A 21,298-nucleotide genomic window follows, 5' to 3' on the forward strand; every position below is an offset into this window, starting at 1 on the left:
GAATTTGAGCCTTTGCAAGTTCAGAAGGATCTATCATATAAAGAATATCCTGTGCGGATGGTGCATCATAAAGATCAAGTGCTGAGACGTCATGTTATTCCTTTCCAAGTGCAATAGAGTCATCACACAGAAAGAGAGGCTATCTGGGAATTAGAGGATGAAATGAAGTAGAAATATCCACATCTCTTCGAAAGCATGGGTAAGAAATTTCGAGAATAAATTTTTTTTAGGGGGAGAATGTAATATCCAGATCCTAACCCAGCCCAAATAAAGAAAAGGGGGAAAAACCAGCACGTGCAACACATGCTAGAAAATACGGTGGAAGAAGGAACTCCTGAAGGAGTTCTCTTCCTTGCCTTCTTCTCCGACTGAAAGGAGTCCCAGTTTGATTGGGATTCAAGTTATTTCTAATCTCCAACTCTTTTCTTGGTCTCTATTTAAGGCATTGAACCCTCCTTTGAAGTAAATCACCCCACAATCGCATCTCTTCTTCCCTATTTTTCTCCAGAAATTATGGATCGAATTCACTGTTCTCGCCAGAAGTAAGGTAAAGGTCCCCTAAAACCCTAGCTAACCTTTCTTTCCATCATTCTTAGCCCATAGACCTTTGATTCTAGCTGGCTACTGTCGGATTTTCTTGGAAAAACAAAACTTCTGAATTTTCCCTATTTTTTCATGATTTTCTTGATTTTCTTCATTGTTGTTCGTCGCTGTCGGTCATTGGATTAGGGTCTTTCGGTCGTGCCGCTGTGGTTTGCTTTTTCGGTCATGGGCACCATCGGCTGGAGGACCTCCCCCGCTTTGGGAAAATTAGGGGATTAGTGGGTCCCTTATTCTGCCAAAGAAGAGAGGAAGAAAAAAAGAAAGAAAAAAACAAAAAAGAAAAAGAAAAGGAAAGCAAGAAAAGAGGATTTTCTGTCTTCTCTCTTTAGTCTCTCTACTTTCTCTCTTTATGAATTTTCTCTTAGATTGTTTCTCTCTATTCAAAGTTTCTCTCTCTATCTTATCCATTGTCTTACTCAACTGTGTTTCTATCTTGGGATTGGTGAATCTAGAGGATCCATCTTCCAGGATTTCTTAGAATGATCCTAGTCTGATCTTATTCTGGGGAACCTAATCTTTGAGGCACACCTAATATTTGGTTCAATCTTATGTGAGGTTTTAATTTGGGATTTTTATTTTGATTAGTTATGAACTAAAATTAATGCACGAATATATTTTTAAATAATAGGTTCTGAAGGATCTACTCAGGATTGATTAAGTCTGTCTGCTCATTGTTTTTGCAGAGGTAAGTAATGGACCATCATTTGAGATATTTCATTTAAATCATTTCATTTTGAAAGCAAATAATTGCTTTTTATTTTACCTATGATTTGTGAAATTGTATTTGCATAGATAATGATTTGCAAATTTAAGATTGTTTTTACAAAATTGTGATTCATTGATTTGTTATGAAAATGTATATTATTGATAAGATTGTGACATATATGCTATCTTGCAAAAGTATTTTTGTATATATCAGATTTGAGCTCTCAGGCTAACTATGTTCAGTGGATCTTGTCAATGAGAGTTATGCATTAGTGTTCAGTGGATTTTACCAATAGGGTTTATGCATTGGTATTCAGTGGATCTTGTCAATAGGGGTTATGCATTGGTATTTAGTGGATCTGCCAATGGGGATTGTGCATTAGTGTTCAGTAGACCTTGCCAATGGATGTTGTATATTGGTATTCAGTGGATTCTGTCAATGAAGGTTATGCATTAGTACTCTAATTATTATTGAGCTCTAGCCTCGCCACAGGGCATAGATGCTACCATAGTCAAAGACTGTTGAGTTCATGGTATTCCATACCGGCCCGAATCGGTTGGTACACCCCATACCGTACCGTACTAGTGGAAAATAGGCACAGTTCAGGCCAATTTTTCGGTACATGGTCCGAACCGGATTGTACCGATCGATTCGGTACAGTACGGGCCCGAATCATGCGAAACCAGATGGTTCAGTCCGGTTCGATGTGGTACGGGTCTGGTTTGGTATGGTTCAGTGCGGTTTTTTTTATTGATAGTGGGTGGAAATTTTTTGATTTTTTTAGTGTCGGTACGAATCGACATGGTATGGTATGGTACTATACTGTACTGTACTGAGTAGGAACCGGTATGGATCTCGGTACCGGTTCCTGAAACCTTGTTTGAGCTATATGTGATTTGTTTCAAATTGGATTTATGATTATGTATGTATAATATTTGAAATAATTTGATTTGAATAATTTAGCATGGAATATGTTTCTATGTTTATTCATGGTATTTATTTATAATATCATATGATAATATCTAAGTGTCTAGTTGAGATATTCATTACTTACTAAGCTTTCAAGCTCATTATCTCTCCTTTATTTTCAGATTCAGATACTTAATTGCGGACATGAGTATTACTTGAGGATGAGATTAGAGGAGTGATTTGATACTATCAACATCGTTGGATTTAGATCTATTATTGTCATTTTTTTAATTTTTAGTGGAGATTTATTTGATGTAAGACTTTTAAATTTGGTTATTCTTTTGATTGGTTAATTAATTATATTTCGACTTGTAGTTATTTGAATTAATTCTACTGTGATGTATGGATTTGTGTTTGGAATTCCTTGCATGCTTGTGAAGAGAGTTTTGCAAGCGTATGTGGTGGTTGCTGGGACCCTTGGCTCGCAATTTCAGATCGGGGGCATGACAAGTAGTCTGTTACAATATTGCTTTGTTTTGCACCATTTTTTTTGTTTTTTTGATTGACATAAGATCCTGGAGAAATCTTGATTTGAGTAACCATTTATTCTTTGATTCTTTCCTTTTCTTTAAATGATAAATGATCCCAAAGGAATAGGTGTCGAAGCCATATGTGTGAACCAGGTCAAAGCTATGGGATTGTTGGTTTATGCATTCCTTTAGTCTTGACTTTAGGCATATTTTTTTCGCTGTCTTTGTTTTGAGAACTGCCTAAAGTTCTTACTAAAACAACAAAAGAAAAATAAAATGGTTTTTCAGTCTCACAACTGAAGTAATGAGACACCCCTGCCGAAATCAGGTGAAGGGCGGAACTTGAACTCAAGTCAGTGGTATCATTTTCAAAATTCTTTTTGAAAATTAAATTTCAAAGACATCTTGGGGATATTGGTTCTAATTCCCTGAATTTTGTTTTCTGGAGAGGCATTATGTTGATAAGGATATTCTTTGAGGCTTCATTCAAGGTTGGCTGGGTTTTCCAACCAGTACTTTGATGCTTCACAGATTCTAGTTAATAAGTTTAGAAATGACTGAGATTCATTCTTGAGGCAACATATTTATTGTCATTATAAGATTGCTGATTTTTATGTTGAAGGGTCCAAACTCAGAGGATTTAATTTTGGCATTTATTCCTTTTTCATTATTGTATTTTCATTTTCTTTGAACCGTATACAAGCCTCCAGAATCTGAAGCTGCAACGAATGTCTGTCAGTTATGCATTTTAGCTAGTTTCTGTTCTATTGACTTATTGGTTGATTGCTTTAACTTGCTCTCGTGTAGAGTTGCACATTTTTGTGTATGTAATCAGATATGTACATACAAGTTGCTGATTTGGTATTTTGGAAATCAGAATGGCAATGATTTTTCCTTTCTGGCTTTTGCTATGTATAGGCTGTTGATGCTGATTCCATTTTGAACCTGAGGTGTGAGCTTGGACACCAGCTAGCTATTAAGAGCCACAATCTAAAATTGAGGTCAGCTTCTATTCTTTGATTCGCCGTTTTCCAAGTCAAATTAAGCTTGTCCCAGATCAAATTAATCTTGTCCCAGACCATTTTGCTTGCGTGTTTGTCTCCTTCTTTCATTTTTTTTTTAAAAGTAAAAAATGCACTCAACTCAGAGAGCAGGTTAGCATCTTTGAGTTTTGAGCATTCTTAATTTCCTCAGCACTTTAATAGAACTCAGACTCCAACATTCTTGGATCCTTAATTTTCGCATCCACATAATTGATAAGCTCTGGATGCTAAGGATTTGCATGCGTTACATGCATTAGTTTAATAAATTAATTTTGTTAGCTTAGTTGAGTGAGTGTAGGGAGAGACCCATTTTAATGTTTAATCTATGAATGACTGACATGATACTAAATGGTTGGGTCTTTGTAGCGTGTGCATCAGCTTTATAAAGGCTAAAAAAATGAAAGAAGTGTTATACAAAGTGTTTCTCATTTAGATTTTTGGATATATATGTTGGTGGATTATGCCTGAAGTATGGTAAAGAAACTAAGGTGATCCAAATCCGGTGAGGGAGTTATTTGGCTTAGATTACTTGGAGGAGATCGGTTATGCTACCATAAGGTTCTGTTGGATTGATTTGATAGGCTGTGGAAAGAGAGTGATTTGCTTAGGAGAGAGGGGCATTATTCTCTTAGAGAGAGGGGGAAAATTGGAGAAGCATAAAAGGAAAAAGAGGTCTTTCAAGAAATGTGATGAAGGATTCAAAATATACTAGGGAATTTTAGAGAGGAAGTAGAGATTAATGTGAAAGGTCTGATATTGTCTGAAGAAGCTGGTTGATTGGTTTCTGTAGTTGCATTCATTTGAACATCACCTTTGTCTTCTTGGTGCTTCTCACGTTGCAATGATGTGACTTTGAAGTCTCTGTTGTATTCATCTGCTACTCCATAACTGGAAAATGCTTTGTAGTTGGCCTCTCTCGTCAGCAGATTCCACATCAAAAAGAAGCTGCATTTCAAGAGAAATAAAAAGGAAACATGTATCTGCTCCTTTAATTAGAGTCTGGGATGCCCATCAAAACAAAAGTCTCCATTGGGAAATAAAATGTTATGTTTTGAAAAAAAAAAAATTCAAAAGCTCTTTTGAAGAGGGGAATCTCTACAGTAGCTTCTTTTTTTTCTCGAAAATTTGAAACTTCGTAATCTCAACTCAAACTGATTTTCTTTATTGAACATTTTAACTCTTTTGTGATGGATGCACCTGTCATCCAAGGGGAAAATTAAAAAGCAATACCCCTTAATCCTGTCCGTGACCATGTTTCGACATTTTTTTTGGGAGGAATCATAGTCACCCAAGCATGCATATGCATTGCATGTTCTGGATTCTATTATCAAATATATGAGAATGATTAAAATCAATGAGAGTATGGAGACAAAAGAAGGGAAGGAAGAGATGGAAAAGTTGGTTCTGTCTCATGCGGTTTGTCTAGTATGACTTGATTTTGCTAATAATAGGAAGAAGTGGAGGATAAAAATAAACAAAGGTATATCCTATTAATACAGTGACATGCAATGGGATGCATAATGAACTATGTGCCATGAGTCACTTGTATTGGTTAAGCGTATGTGCATAATGAACTATGTGCCATGAGTCACTTGTATTGGTTAAGCGTATGTGCATAATGAACTATGTGCCATGAGTCACTTGTATTGGTTAAGCATACACATACGCATCAATAGACTAAACATGTCACATTACAATCCATCAAGATTTCTCTTAAAACTAATGTATGAAAGAAAAATGCTCTACAGGCCAATCGTAATTTGTAATGCGATGGGATTTCTTTGATCTTCCTGTTAGGAAACGCTATTACATGACGATCTGGTATGCATGCAGAAATTTCAAAAATTTTTAATATACAGTGGAAAGAAAATTTCAAAAATTTTCAATATCGTTCTAGAACAACCATGCAACATAACGTATCAACGTTATGTCAGGACAACCTTATGTCCAAACAATGTTAAAACAAATCTCTAATTAGATCTAATTTAATCAAGCATGCATAGAGATCATATCTCAACATAAAGCTAGACATTATCATATGTACAAGATTAAGATTTATGTAGAAATAAAAATCAGATTTTTACCTTTGCACGGATAGATCTTCACTGCAATTCAATAATCCGTAGATATCTTCAAGGTCCGTCGAATCTGCGATTCGATGATCTGTGGATGTTTTCAAGATCCTTTTGAAGCCGCACAAGTATTCGGCCTCTATAAGTATCTACATGAGGTTGATCTGATCAGGAGATCCTGATCTCATCGGGGTGCTAGCTCTCCTGCAGAGATTGCTCCTTGGATTGTCAAATTTTTTTTTCTTTTGATTCTTATCTTAAGAGAATCAAAGAGATCCATAGGAGGATCAAGAAATCAGATCTAATTTGATTTTTTTTTCTTTTTTCTTTTCAAGAGAAAGAAGAAGATCTAAAGAAGAACAAGAGATCAAATCTCTTTTCTTTTCTTTCCGTCCAACTCTTGGACTGATTATGGAAGAGAAAGAATGTCCAACTCTTGGATAAAGAGATAGAGAGGAAGCCATCCATCTCATGGATGTAAGAAGAGAGGAAGGGAGAGGAATCGCATCCATCTTATGGACATAGGAAGAGGGAAAGGGAGAGGAAGGGTGAGGCATCCATCTCATGGAGCCCCTCCATTTCTTTTTCTTTTGTGCGCCTCTCTCAAAACTCACGCATGCCATCCTCAATTTTTTCCATGCTCCCACATTGTGACTAGTTAGGAGGCACCCATTTTTTCTCTCCTTTTAAACCTAATCTCTAGGGTTAGGTGGAGTTTGTTAAGAGTCCAAAGCTTCTTGGACTCTTGTGCCGCCCCATATCCCTTTCTTGCCATATAAATTCTATGCGCCAACTAATCTCCATGCTAAACCTTCTTTTGCGTGAACTTCTTGGCTTGAGGAAGAGTAGGGTGCCATGTTTTAAGGGAAGAGTCCTTTTGTTAGTAAAACATCTTTTATAGATGAGGTCCAAGGTGGTTTGGTTTCCTTTTAAATCAAAATTTGATTGAGTCTAAACTTTTTAGACTTATGAAACCCAATTTGAGTCAAACACAGATCAAGTTCTATCAAATTAAATCTGATTTAATTTGACTAGGACTCAATCCTATTATTTGATCAAATCAAACAATTAGCAACAATTGCAAATAAGTCCTCCTACAACTTACTAACTCTTAGTAAGTCCTCCCTGTAACTTTTATATATGAGTCCAATCATCAATCAAATTGATAATTGTCCTTTTACGATTCAAAATTGCTATTCGACATCTCGATCAGTCAGAACCTCTTTTGTGTGTGATTCCGTAGATTCTATTATGTCTATTAGTGAGATATTTAATCTTCATCAAAATATCATTTAAAATTTCTTTCAATGGATTGGAACAATTCCAATTCACCAACTGAAAATTATTGACCATCAAAATAATTCTCATTGGTCCCACAATTCACTAGTGACGTCTAGCAGCATTCAGTGGCAATCTAGCAGAATGGAAGTAATGAACCTCTAGGTGTAGTTACTGTGTGATTCAATTTTTCTATCATGAGTCCCAACAATATGGAGATTATGAAAAATTTGTAAAACGCCATCGTCTGTCATATGCAAAGATTGGCTCGACTCATTCATTTGTGAATTTCCGTGGAAACTCTTTTTCAGTATTCACACTTGCTTCGATCGAAGACTTTTTGAAATCAGTCTCCTGAATCGCATAGGGTTTCTCCTTTTCTACCACGGTCGTTAGATTCTATCTAAGTGTGCATCTTATTTCTATAATGAATCTACTGCAGCCAACATACATCTCAAAGTTCTGTATGACTAGGAGATCGAGTTATGATGTAGTCAAACTACAGCACCTCATTGTGAACAGCTGAGGCACCGCAGGTCAAAGAAGCATTCACACTATTACGGCATCAAGAAAGTCACGACGAATGAGTAGACATCTAAGTGACTTCTCATGTTCGTCACGCTCGATATCTTATTCTCTAACAAACACCTGCACCCTCGCTCTAGTGTCTCTACACTTTGAACTCGAGACTCGTCTATCCTAAGGAAGCGATTCGTGCACCAATCTAACTGGATCAATCATCGTCCCAAATTTTCAATAATACATCTTAAATTTTCAACTTTTGAGAATATATGTCATCATCTTATTAATGCTCTGGATGATTGATGGATACTTACACTACGTGAATGGTAATTAGCTACCTTAAATAATTAGATTAAGTACGAAATTATATCTTAGAAAGAATTAATGTGTCAGTCCGATTGGCTTCTAGAAAGAATTAATGCTCATGTACATGATATTTTTATGAATAAAAAGCTTTATACTTCATCATATGCTGCATCTTATAATAATTAAGATTATGATGAATCTCATAGATTAGGATAATGATTTTAGAACTATGATGAGATCATGCCAGTGAGACCTAAATCCTTGAAAGTCTTAGTCTGAAATATTCTCAGTCATAAGATTATTGAGTCGGGGATCAATATTTTCGGAAAGACTAGCACTTCTTAGTATGCTCAATGGAGAGGGTGGTTGATCTTACAATCACTTGTATAGAAACACTAATAATAGGATGTGCGTGCTTATTAGACAAGGAGTTCATTGAATTGATCCACAAAGAGAACATCTAATGGAACCTTTCTTGCATGTCAATAGATGGTTTTCAAAGTGAGAGTTGTGCAAATGATCCTTAGACTTGAGATCACCATAATACCTTATGTTTTATGGATCTATATTTTGGTTTATACCCTAGCATGACTTTATAAAGATATAAATGGGATGTTCTGGATATGGTGATGTACTCATGAAGGTTGTGAGTAGGTCAACAAGGAATCGATCACTCCTGATAAGAGGAGATCGCATCCTACTCTAATCATATGTTGATTTAGGAAGTTTTTGATCAAAGTAGAATGAAAATTAGAAAAAAATTCTAATATTTCATTAATCAAATCATCATTGTTAGATTGAGAGAAACATGAATATGAAATTGGACTGGACATGATTCTATGTCCATAGTTATATTCGGAATGTAGAATGATCGAAGGATTGAATTGCACGGTAACTTGCCACTGAAGGATATATTTGGTATTTTTATCAAATTTTATATCTTCTAGATAGGTATGATACGTTGTTAGATGTCCATCTTGTCTTGTAGGTTCTTTTGAATTAAAGAGTTTAATTCATAGTTCAACAAGGAGTTATAATTGATTGACTTGGGTTAACATGTACTGGACGTAAGTTAATTAGAAGGGTTCTAAACTTCTAATTAATTAGGTCAACATGTACCTGGACTAACTGCTGGCTAGATGTGGAACCCCATGGGTCACACACATAGGGAATTGATCAAGGATCTAGTTGGATTAGATTATGGATTATTGAATCCTAATTGGGTTAACTATAAGCATGCTAGCACATGTAGCTAACCTTAACCCCTAAAATCAAATAAGATTTGGTTTAGGTCCTTGTTTGGGCTGATCTAATTAAGTTAGATTCTTAATTGGGTCAAGCCATGATTGGGCTAGCCAAGAGTTGGCAACCAATTGGCTTCTCCATGCCAAATTAGATTGAGTCCAAGCTCCCTGGGACTCTCTCTCTTGGTGCCACCTTGTTTTTGTGCCACATGAGTGTTGGCACCTTAACCAGATGAGGATTAAGAGTCCAAGTGGTTAAGACCTCTTAAATTAGTGCCTCCTCTCTCTCTTCTCATATTCTAAGGGATTTTTGATCTGAATTCCACTCCCAAGATGGGGTGGTGTGGAATCCAGATAGCCAAAAGGTGCCTTGGAGTCCTGCTCCAAGGCACCTCTTTATTCATCGAAAAATTCAGATGTGACATGCTTCGAGTCTGTTGTGCCCCTTTGAAGAGTCCTTCTGAGAGAAGGCCCCTCTTGTTAAGATTATGGTGTTTTTAAGGTGCTTGGGCTATAGGCGCACCCATCCGGTGAAACTCTTTCCTACCTATAAATAAGCAGTCCCGAGCCTTTTCTTTCATCCAAAACTTTCAGACAAGCCTCTTTCTATTTAAGATAAGCAAATCTGAAATTAAGACAAGGGCTTAGAGAGAAAAAGAGGAGGAATTTGAGTGGAAAGAAAAGAAAGAAGAGAGAAGGAAGAAAGGCAAGAGGAACTCTTGTGAAGGGTTCAATTCTTGGAGAAGCTGGAAGAAATTCTTGGAAGAAGAATTCTGCAACAAGGACTAACCAAGGGAGTACATCCTTGAAGCCAATTTTCATGTGGATCACCATTGGAGGATGAATACTTGGGTGCCTAGTAAAAATTGGAATAAATATGTCAGGTATTCTTCTAAATCTACTTCGATATTTGATTTTTGGTTGAAATCATCAAGGTACTCCTGGTTTTAGGGTTAGATGTTTTGGATTTTCATTATGAAAATTTTGAAATCCAAGCTTCCGTTGTGCCCTTCTAACCCTACAGTGGTATCAGAGCCACCCTTGAATAGTTCCATCATGTGCTCAGTCACCTAGGTTTTGAAGTTGGCCAAGTGTTGTGCCTTGTTAATTATTCAAACCCTAGATGAATCGAGCGATCTTTTGCTTCATTTTTCTTAATATGAAATTTCATATGTTTTGATATGAATCTCAAATGTAGAAGCATGTATATTACATTGTAGTGTATACATTATTGTAAAGATGTGCATGAAACCGAAATGCCCTCATAAAAATCATATTAAGTCGTAGTGGTGGAAACCAAAAGCTAACCAACTTTGGAATTGATTGATCAATTGATGTCTAAGAAAAGTGATTCAAAGAATAGTGGTTATTTAATTAGGATCGTTGTGAAAGCACGGGGAGCCTTCTACCAATCTTACACTTTTCTGGTCTATTTGATTAATTAGTTTTGAATTTGAAGTGCTTGGTGTTAAGGACACTACCTATGCCTTCCTTCATACTAGGTTAGTGAATTATGTCAAGAACTAAAGTAAGTTTGTTGTGCAACCACAAGACTTAATATAGGATTGATGTAATAATTACTTGGTGCATATGATGCTTATAGCATATTTTATAATATTGCTTTATTGTGCAACCACAAGGGCAGCATAATTTAAATATGACTATTATGGAATGAAGGGTTATACTTAACTAAAACATTATAATTTGTTATGCAACTACAAGGTTATAGATGTTTTAGAGGCAAAAGTGTGTTGAGAATGGTATGAGATGCAATTGGAAAAAGTTTCCTACCTATGAACTCATTAAAAGTTTGTTGTGAAATCACAAAGTTTTTATGAGGAATTAGGATCTCAATCTCACTAAGCAAATCAATTAGATTTTCTCGCTTACTATAGGTGAGGGCTATAGTATTTGATAAAATAGTGAGAGTAACAATTAGATAAAAGATCTAATCTAGTTGTATATATGTCATCATAAGTCGTCTGTTTATATTATGTTCTTTATTCATGTAGATTAAATTCTGTATTATGGCATCTTCACTTTTACTGAGAGGCATCTTAGACGCAAATAAATTGACAGGTCCAAACTATGTGGACTGGTTTAGAAATTTAAGAATAGTTCTCACACAAGAGAAGATCTCCTATATCCTCGATACTCCTGACCTGGAATCGGTTGGGGATGATGCTATAGAAGAAGACGTTGCCACTTACAAGATGTGGCAGAAGAATAGGATGACTGTCAAATATATTATGCTTGCTTCGATGAGCAATGAATTGTAAAGGTAGCATGATAGCATGGACACTCAGTCCATGTTACTCAATCTTAAAGAGTTGTATAGAGAATAGAGTAGAATTGTTAGATATCAGATATCTAAGCTGTTATTTTGTGCAAGAATGAATGAAGGCACTTCCATTCAAGACTATGTCCTAATGGTAATTGACTTAATCACTAGATTAGGACAATCAGGTTTTGTAATGGATAGTGAGCTAAGTCAAGATTTAATCCTATAGTCACTCTCAGAAACATTCTCTCAGTTTGTTGTGAATTATCATATGAACAAACTAAACCCCTCTTTATCTGAGCTGTTAAATATGCTGAAGGTAGCAGGAAGCCATTTCAAGAAAGAAAAGACTCTTTTGGTAGATGGGATCTCTAAGAAGAAATCAGGCATGAAGGATTCAAACAAGAGGTTGAACCCAAAGAGTAGGATCATGAAGAGGAAGAAGGGGAAGAAAGTCTCCAGTACAAGTACCTGTTTTCATTGCAGTAAGAAAAGCCACTGGAAGAGGAATTGCAAGAGCTTTCTTGCAAGTGTAAAGGTTAGTGCAAGTGTTGCATCAAAAGGTATGTATATGATACATATTATCTTATCATTAAGTTTTTCCATTTCGAATTCTTGGATATTGGATATCGTCTATGATTTTCATATATGCAAGTCATTGCAGGGGCTATGGGGAATTAGAAAATTGAAGAAGGATGACTTCGAGCTTTATGGTGCTGGAGGAGAGTTCCTTCAGGCTGAAGCTGGTGGAACCTATCTTTTGGAGTTGCCATCAGGTAACATCTTAGAGTTGGAAGATTGTTATTACATACCAAGGTCATTAGAAATATTATTTCTATACCATTATTGTTAAAACAAGGTTTTGAAATTAATAGAAAGGGCAATAGTTGCTCTATATTTCATTCTAATGAATTTTATGGTAATGGTTGTTTGAATAATGGTCTTTTGATTCTATCTCTTTATGATAATGTTTTTCACATTGATAAGAACAAGAAAAGAAAGAGAGAAGATGTGAATAACACTTTTTTTGGCATTATCGGCTTGGTCATATAAGTGAGTCAAGAATAAATAAGTTATACAAAGAACTTGTGAATCTTGTCTTATAGGAAAAATGATCAAGACTCCATTCATTGGGTATGGAGAAAGGATAAGTGAATTGCTAGGATTTGTACATACAGATTTATGTGGTCCAATGACAACTCAAGCTAGAGGAAGATACTCTTGTTTCATCATATTCACTAATGATTTATCAAGGTTCGGATATGTGTATTTTATGAAACATAAATCCGAAGTCTTTAATAAATTTAAAGAATTTCAAAGTATGGTCGAGAAACAAACTAGAAAGAATATTAAAATTCTTCAATCTGATCGAGGAGGAGAATACTTGTCTGGTGAATTTCTAAATCATCTAAAAGGAAAAGAAATTTTTTCTGAATGAATCCCTCCTTATACACCACAATTGAATGGTGTGGCTAAAAGGAGGAATCGTATTTTATTGGATATGGTGCGGTCCAAGATGTGCTTTACGGACCTAATTTCTTTCTAGAAATATGCCCTAGAAACTGCTGCACACATTTTGAATAGGGTCTCTTCAAAATCCGTACCTAGCACTCCATATGAGATATGTAAAGGAAAGAAGCCTAATCTTAAGTATCCTAAGATACGGGGTTGTCCGGTATATGTCAAAAGAATTTTTGGACATAAGTTAAGTGTTAGATCAGACAAGTGTTTATTTGTAGGATATCCTAAGGAGAGGATGGGATGTTCCTTCTACCATCCTACTGAACAAAAGGTTTTTGTTAGTAGACATGCCACTTTTATAGAAAAAGAATTTATATTAGAAAGGGATGGTGGGAGAAAAATTGAACTTGGTGAAATTTAAGACCTACAAATAAGTACACAAATTACTCAACCAGAAGTATCCATTGATGAAGTATAACCACAACACACCTCTCCGAAGGTCAGAAAGAGGGCGAAATACACCTCTAAGATATGGGTTATTATTGAGAATGATGAAACCCAAATTATTAATAATGATGATCCTTTGACTTATTCGGAAGCTGCCATGAGTAGGGACTCTAGCAAATGGCTAGAAGTCATGAAATCTAAAATAGACTCAATGTACACTAAGTATGAACTTTGGTTGATGCACTTGAGGGTGTCACCCCTATATGCACTTGAGGGTGTCACCCCTATAGGTTGCAAATGGGTCTATAAGAAAAAGATTGGAGCAGATGATCAAGTAGAAACCTACAAGGGTAGATTAGTGGCAAAAGGTTTTAGGTAAAAGCAAGGAATTGACTATGATGAAATTTTTTCATTAGTAGTTATGCTCAAATCTATTCAGATTATACTTGCAATAGCTGCATATCATGATTATGAAATCTAGCAGATGGATGTTAAAATCATTTTTCTTAATGGTTACTTTTAGGAAGAGTTTATATGTCGCAGTCAGAAGGATTTGTCTCGAATGGGAGAGCAAATCAGGTATCCACGCTTAAGAGATCCATTTATGGATTAAAGCAATCTTTGAGTTGGAACATCCGTTTTGATGTGATAGTCAAAGAGTTTGGCTTCATCAAAAATATAGATGAACCATGTGTGTATAAGAAAATAAGTGGGAGTGCCATTGTTTTCTTAGTCTTGTATGTAGATGACATACTTCTCATTGGGAATGATATCCCAATATTACAATCGGTCAAGACCTTGCTATCACAGAAGTTTTTCATGAAGGATTTGGGTGAAGTATCCTATATACTTGGTATAAAGATCTATAGAGATAGATCTAAAAGGATGCTAGACTTGTCCCAATCTACATACAGATCTTATGTCGAAGAGGTTCAACATGGATGGGAGTAAAAAAAGTTACTTGCCCATGAGTCAAAGCATACATTTCTATAAGAAGATGTCTCCTAAGACACCTAAAGAGAGGAATAGAATGAGTTTTATTCTCTATGCTTTGGCAGTAGGGTCAATAATGTATGCTATGCTATGTACCAGGCCTGATGTAGCTTATGTCTTAGGCATAACAAGTAGATTGAGGTTGATTCAGGAGAGGATCATTGGAAAGCAGTGAAAAACATTCTTAAGTACTTGAGAAGGACTAAAAATATTTTTCTAGTATATGGTGGATCTGACTGGAAACTAGAAGGGTATACTGATTTTAATTTTCAATCAGGTCCGGATGATAGCAAGTCCATTTTAGGGTATGTTTTTACTCTGTATGGTGGAGCAGTTGAAAGAGTTTCAAGCAACAGACTGTAGTTGACTCAGTTACTGAGATAGAATACATAACTGCAAGTGAAGCCATCAAGGAAGTTGTCTAGATGAAGTTCATCACTGAATTGGGAGTGGTTCCTGAAATTCAACATCCAATGCCACTATATTGTGATAACACTAGAGCCATTGTTCAAACAAAGGAATCAAGGTGTCATAAAAAATGTAAGCACATTCTAAGGCACTTCCACCTCATTCGAGAGATTATCGAGAGATAAGATGTAATCATTGAATAAGTATAAACAAAGAATGACATAGCAGACCCGTTCACTAAGGTTTTATCACAGCAGCCGTTCAATTGCCACGCTGATTGTATGGGTATAAAATATAAAGACGATTGGCATGATATGTTGCTAGACGTCAATCTTGTCTGGTAGGTTCTTATGAATTAAAAAGTTTAATTCATAGTTCAACTCGGAGTTATAATTGATCAACTTAGGTTAATATGTACTGGACCTAAGTTAATTAGAAGAGTTCTAATTAATTAGGTCAACACGTACCTAGACCTACTGCTGGCTAGATGTAGAATCCAATGGGTCACACACATAGAGAATTGATCAAGGATCTAATTGGATTAGATTATGGATTATTGAATCCCAATTGGGTTAATTATAAGCATGCTAGCACATATAGCTAACCGTAACTCCTAAAATCAAATAAGATTTGGTTTGTGTCCTTGTTTGGGCTGATCTAATTAAGTTAGATTCTTAATTGGGTCAAGCCATGATTGGGCTAGCCAAGAGTTGGCAACCAATTGGCTTCTCCATGCCAAATTAGATTGAGTCCAAGCTCTCTGGGACTCTCTCTTGGCGCCACCTTGTTTTTGCGCCACATGAGTGTTGGTGCCTTAACCAGATAAGGACTAAGAGTCCAAGTGGTTAAGACCTCTTAAATTAGTGCCTCCTTTCTCTCTTCTCACATTCTAAGGGATTTTTGATCTGAATTCCATGCCCAAGATGAGGTGGCGTGGAATCCAGATAGCCAAAAGGCGCCTTGGAGTCCTTCTGCTCCAGGGCACCTCTTTATTCATCGGAAAATTCAGATGTGACGTGCTTCGAGTCTCTTGCGCCCCTTTGAAGAGTCCTTTTGAGAGAAGGCACCTCTTGTTAGGAATTACGGTGTTTTTGAGGCACTTGGGCCGGAGGCACATGCATCCAATGAAACTCTTTCCTGCCTATAAACAAGCATAGTCCCGAGCCTTTTCTTTCATCCAAAAGTTTTAGACAGGCCTCTTTCTATTTAAGCAAGCAAATCTGAAATTAAGACAAGGGCTTAGAGACAAAAAGAGGAATTAGAGAGAGTGGAAAGAAAAGAAAGAAGAGAGAAGGAAGAAAGGCAAGAGGAACTCTTGTGAAGGGTTCAATTCTTGGAGAAGCTAGAAGGAATTCTTGGAAGAAGAATTCTGCAACAAGGACCAACCAAGGGAGTACATCCTTGGAGCCAATTTTCATGTGAATCACCACTTGGGTGCCTAGTGGAAATTGGAATAAGCGTGACATGTATTCTTCTAAATCTACTTCAATATTTGATTTTTGGTTGAAATCATCAAGGTACTCCTAGTTTCTAGGGTTAGATGTTTTGGATTTTCATTATGAAGATTTTGAAATCCAAGCTTCCGTTGTGCCCTTCTAACCCTAAAATGTGTAGTTTCTTGTGTGAAGATTAGAGCATATAAACTAATGTGTAGTTCTTTGTAGCTAGCAGAGAGGTTGCCAGACGGCACTGGGTGGCCGCTATGGCCACTGGGCGGTGGAAAAGGCACAGGTGAAGCCATGGCCATGGAATAGGGGCGACTGCCTTTTTTTTATTATAGTTTTTTTAAAAAAATGATGAATAGTGAAGCTGGCAAACCTATTGCTGGCTTCAATGTGGTTGGATTTTTTTCAAAAAATCCTGTGAAATGAGCGATCTTCCTTGTTTCACGTCTGTAGAACCAGAGCCACGATTTTGCCATCCAGCGGCCAGCTGGAGGCCCTCTGGTGGCCTCTCCACCGGCTTCCCCTCCCTCCTTCTATTTCCCTCCCCCCATCTATTGGCTGCGATTTGGCGGAGGAACCCGCAGCCCGCCTATGACCACCGCCGGTATCTCCTCTAGCCACCGTCTCCCTCCCTCCCCCTCCCCCTCTTCTCTTTCTCTCTTTTTCTCCTCTCTGGTTTCTTTCTTCGCTTCTATGTCGGTTCGCATCGGTCTGGTCTGGTCCGGCACGAACCCATACCGACTCTACAGCCAGCTGGTTGGTATGGGTCCCGGTACCAGTGCTGCGGATCTTGGTTTGAAGCTTTCCTTGCCTTATGCATTGAGGCAAGCTTTTAGAGGACTAGAAAGCTTATTCTTTGAGTCTATAGAGTAATGCATTTTTTTTTGTTTTGAGGCTTGAGTTGGGCGACTTGCACCTTATTTTGTGCCTTCTACGGGACGGTAATAAATTTTTAATTATTTCTACTATTAGTTGAAGGATATTGGATGGTATGTTTTTTGCTTGATTTTCTTTCTGGACTCAAACTTCTAAATCGAACATTATAAAGGTCTTTTGTCAAAAAGCTTTTATCTTCCTCAAATTCAGAACTGTTGTATCTCTCAAATACCAAGAACATGAAATGATGCGTTTAAAAGAAGATCGGAAAGTCCATACCATAAATTCCCTTTTAACCACCACCTGTGATGATCATGTCATTTACAGACTAACAAGATGACAACTTATAACATTATTGAAAAAAGCTAGTCTGAAGCTTTCCTTGCCTCATGCCTTGAGGCAAGCTATCAAAGAATTACCATGATTTGAGGCAAGCGATCAGAGAATTACCATGAGGCTTATTTGATGGGGCCCTATAAAGATGCATAAGTTTTGTGTTCTGAGGCTTTTGAGTTGGTCAACTTACACCTTATTTCATGCCTTCTATGGGACAGTTGGACATTTTTAATTTTTCCTACTATTAATTGAAGGATTCTGGATGGTGTTACATATGCTTTTTTGCTTCGTTTTGTTTCTGGACTCAAACTCATAAAGGGAAGTTTGTGGAAGAGACCATCATGTAGTTCAAGATTTACATATTGTAAAGAAGAAAAAGATTCTATCAAATTCAAAGCATGCACTAGTAAAACCTTGCTAACAACTAGTTGAACAAGTCCAAATGTAGCATTTGTATCCTTTATCATGCTTTCATCATAATCTTTATCATTTTATGAGCATATAAACTGTATAATGAAACTCCATCTATATTACATTTTACTTGTTCAGGTAAATGTGAAACTTATTTTTAGAATCTGAGCACTTCTTTTAAACTCCACTTTTTTGAACATTGATCTATTACGCTTTGTGTCTTCTTCTGAATAAATATAATATTGGGCACATAGAATAATTGTAACAATTCCTCCATATTTGTGTCAGTATGAAAGAAAGTAACACTGTTTATCTTGAAACATGGTAATGATAAATTGATGCGTAAGAATCTATAATCTTTACACATGGTCAAAGAAGAATTCAAACAATCAGAGAGTGAAAACTTCCTAAATTTTTTACCCTCAAAAAAGGAATTCAACCATTCAGCAATTTTATTTGGTAGATATGAACTGATACCAGCCCACTCATAGCACTTGCTTATTAAGGGATGCACAACTTCTTCATCCATTTTGATCACAAGATGTAGGCGTTTTATTATGCATTTTTCTCTTCAATGAAGATGCTCTTGATAATGGACATAACAATTTCACACACACACCCCTGCAACCACCCATCTGCCCCACACACCCCCCTCCCTCCCTCCCCAACACACACACACAGAAGAGAGAGAGAGAGAGAGTTGTAAAGGACATAAGCAATGAGATGGGGGGCTGTCTCGGCTGTCTTGTACCATCATCGTGAGATAATGGGACATGGGATAGGTGTGAGACCTCCAAACCCACATCTGTTGGCTGTCCTACTTTTCCTATCTTCATCTTGGCTGGATGGCACATGCTTTCATCCAAGGATAAGCCAGTGATTAAGGGACAGAAGGCTCATGAAGCTAGAATATGATGCACCAACCTGTCGGATCCTTTGAAGCTGAGGCCTCCATTGAGCGGGAATGACCCATGGCTTTGTGCCACTTTTGTTCCCACAGGGACACCTTCATTTAAGGACAAGTTGGTGATCGATGGCTTGAGGACTCAAAGTTTGGATTTGACCCTAGTAGTAAGAGGGGGAATGCTTTAGTCGAGGAGATGGTGGAAAGGGTAGGGATTAGGGGTTTCCGTACGGGTCCGAACCGGCCGGTATGGTCCGAACTGGCCGGTATGGGGCGTATCGAACCAAACTGGGGGGGATCGGTCCGGTTCACCCCCTTTTTTTCAATAAATGAAGCAAACCACATCGAATCGGTTCGGTTCGGTTCGATACGGTTCGCTATCGAACCGCTCAAAATTGAACGGTTTCGCTCGGTTCGGCTCCATTCGCACGTGAACCGAGCCGTACCGACATGCCCATGTCGGGGGGGGAGTGGGGGGGGCCCGGGGGGTGGGTTTGTCTCCTTTGTGGGGCTGGGCTACCAAAAATTTGATAGCCTCAGCCTGAGAGCAGAGAAGCCTGAGAGCAAACTCTCAGTCTTCGACGATGAGTGTGAACGAAGCCCACAAAAAAAAAAGAGAAAATTTTGGAAAAATTCCATAACTCCTTTGATGGAATGACAAATTTCAACCGAAAGTAAGATAATCCTTCGTTTTGTCACTAAATATTTTATTTTTCATCTTTGTTTAGCCAATAATCGCTAAAAAGTAGAAAAATAAAAAAATATCAAAATTTATGATTTTAGTATGATTTCATTATATGTTGTAGATCATTAGACGATCTATTTGATCACACTAAAATCATTAATTTTTGTTAATTATTTTTAAAATATATATATTAAAAAATTATTAAAAGAATTAAATTCAAAAAAGATATAAAAATAAAAAATTATGAAACTGTCGTATTTTATTAAATTTGCAGAAATGAGTAAGAAGGATCCAAAGCATACATTGGTTGGGAGAATGGTGAGATGCTCTCAGCTCAGCACCATTGGAGATGCAAATGGTGCAACACAGAGATCAAGGAAAGAGAGGTGACTAGGTTGAAGTAGTATTTGGCTGGTGGTTATCGGGATGTAGCCATGTGTCGGAAATGCCCACAGGAGGTTCGCAGCTTATGGAGAAGCACTTCGCTGATCATAAAGCAGCGAAGGAGAGGGCAAAGGAAAAGTGGGCAGAGATGGACCGTCGAGTTGGAGAACCACCTCCTATCATTCGAAAGAGTCAGAGGAGGCCTCTACTCTATATGACGAGGAGCAGAGATTGAGGCTACCATTCAGGTGAGTCTGGATGATCAGTATAGGTTGGAGGAGATGGCCAGATATAGAGAGCGATTTGGATCATCATTCTATGAATTGGAATCCGGCTCTGCGACCGCTAGAGGAGAGTTCGAGTTCAGGAGGACCACCTCTGTCAGGGAGCCAGTCAGTAGAGACAGGAGGGATATTTCATCGATGTTGGGGACTTTTAGCAGTAGGAGGAGGTTCGATAGAGATATTTCAGCAGGAGCCACCATTCATGATATGGATCCACATACTTTTTCTAGCAAGGATTCAAAATAGTAAAGGGTTGATACTATGCTAAAAAAGGGTAAGAAGAAGGATATGTAGTGAGCTATTGGATTATGATTTCATTTTAGCCATATTTTAGCAAATGCAGCGGGCAATACTTACTATCAGTCTGCTATTTTAGCCATACAGACTGCCGGCCCCGGTGTAGATTCTCCAGCACCCAGGAATATCTATGGTCAGCTTCTTGACAGTAATGAAGAAGAGTTTAAGAGATGGATCTCTTCTTACAAGAGTAAATAGCCCATATACGGATTCACAGTGATGTGTGATGGTTGGACTGGTCCTACTAGACGAAGTATCATAAATTTTTTGACATATTATGATGAAAAAATATTTTTTCACAAATCAATTAATACTTCAGATAAGATGCACGACGCTGCATACATCTTTGGATTGATAGAGGTGATTGATTCAGTTAAAGAGCAAAATATCATGTCGGTCATCACAGATAATGGGCTGCAATATAAGGCCACTAGCGAGTTACTGATAGAGCAGTGATCGCATATTTACTAGACATTATGTGCTACATATTGCATTGACATCATGTTGATGGATATTGGAAAGCTTCATAGAGTGCAGCAGATAGTGGATACAGTCCAGTCTATTACTAAATTTATATACAATCATACATGGATGCTGTCATTGATGCAAAAATATACTAGGGAGGAGATCTTGAGATCGGATATCACGTGATTTGCTACAAACTATATAGCACTTGATAGCTTCTGCAAAAGAAAGCAACATTGCGTCAGATGTTTGTCAATACCAAGTGGCAGGAGAGTAGATATGCGAGGGTCGGTACTGAAGAAAGTCATGTGGAGAACTTGATGACTAGTCAGTCATTCTAGTAATGGACTGATAAGATAGTGAAGGTTATCAAGCCATTATATGAGTTGCTTCGCATCGTGGACGGTG

The 21,298-nt window shown here is 37.3% G+C and overlaps 1 protein-coding gene across 9 annotated transcripts in view; it reads left to right on the forward strand.

Moving 5' to 3' along the window:
• The window catches only part of LOC105034963 (uncharacterized), a 117,926-nt gene that overhangs the window by 78,406 nt on the left and 18,222 nt on the right, over positions 1 to 21,298 (forward strand). For 3 of the 9 annotated variants that reach the window (XR_012141019.1, XM_073256722.1, XM_073256723.1), the window contains exons 5-6: positions 11,814 to 12,032; positions 12,159 to 12,270. Coding sequence is in view for 7 of the 9 variants with exons in the window: in XM_073256722.1 (XP_073112823.1) it covers positions 11,814 to 12,032; positions 12,159 to 12,270 (331 nt within the window). In the remaining 2 variants the exon portion in view is untranslated. Of the gene's footprint in view, positions 1 to 3,666; positions 3,750 to 11,813; positions 12,058 to 12,158; positions 12,271 to 21,298 lie in introns of those variants that run through there. The other 6 variants (XM_010910322.4, XM_010910324.4, XM_073256724.1 and 3 more) reach the window with 4 other exon arrangements.

The sequence above is a fragment of the Elaeis guineensis genome, chromosome 4 (assembly GCF_000442705.2).
Source record: "Elaeis guineensis isolate ETL-2024a chromosome 4, EG11, whole genome shotgun sequence".
NCBI classification, from domain to species: domain Eukaryota; kingdom Viridiplantae; phylum Streptophyta; class Magnoliopsida; order Arecales; family Arecaceae; genus Elaeis; species Elaeis guineensis.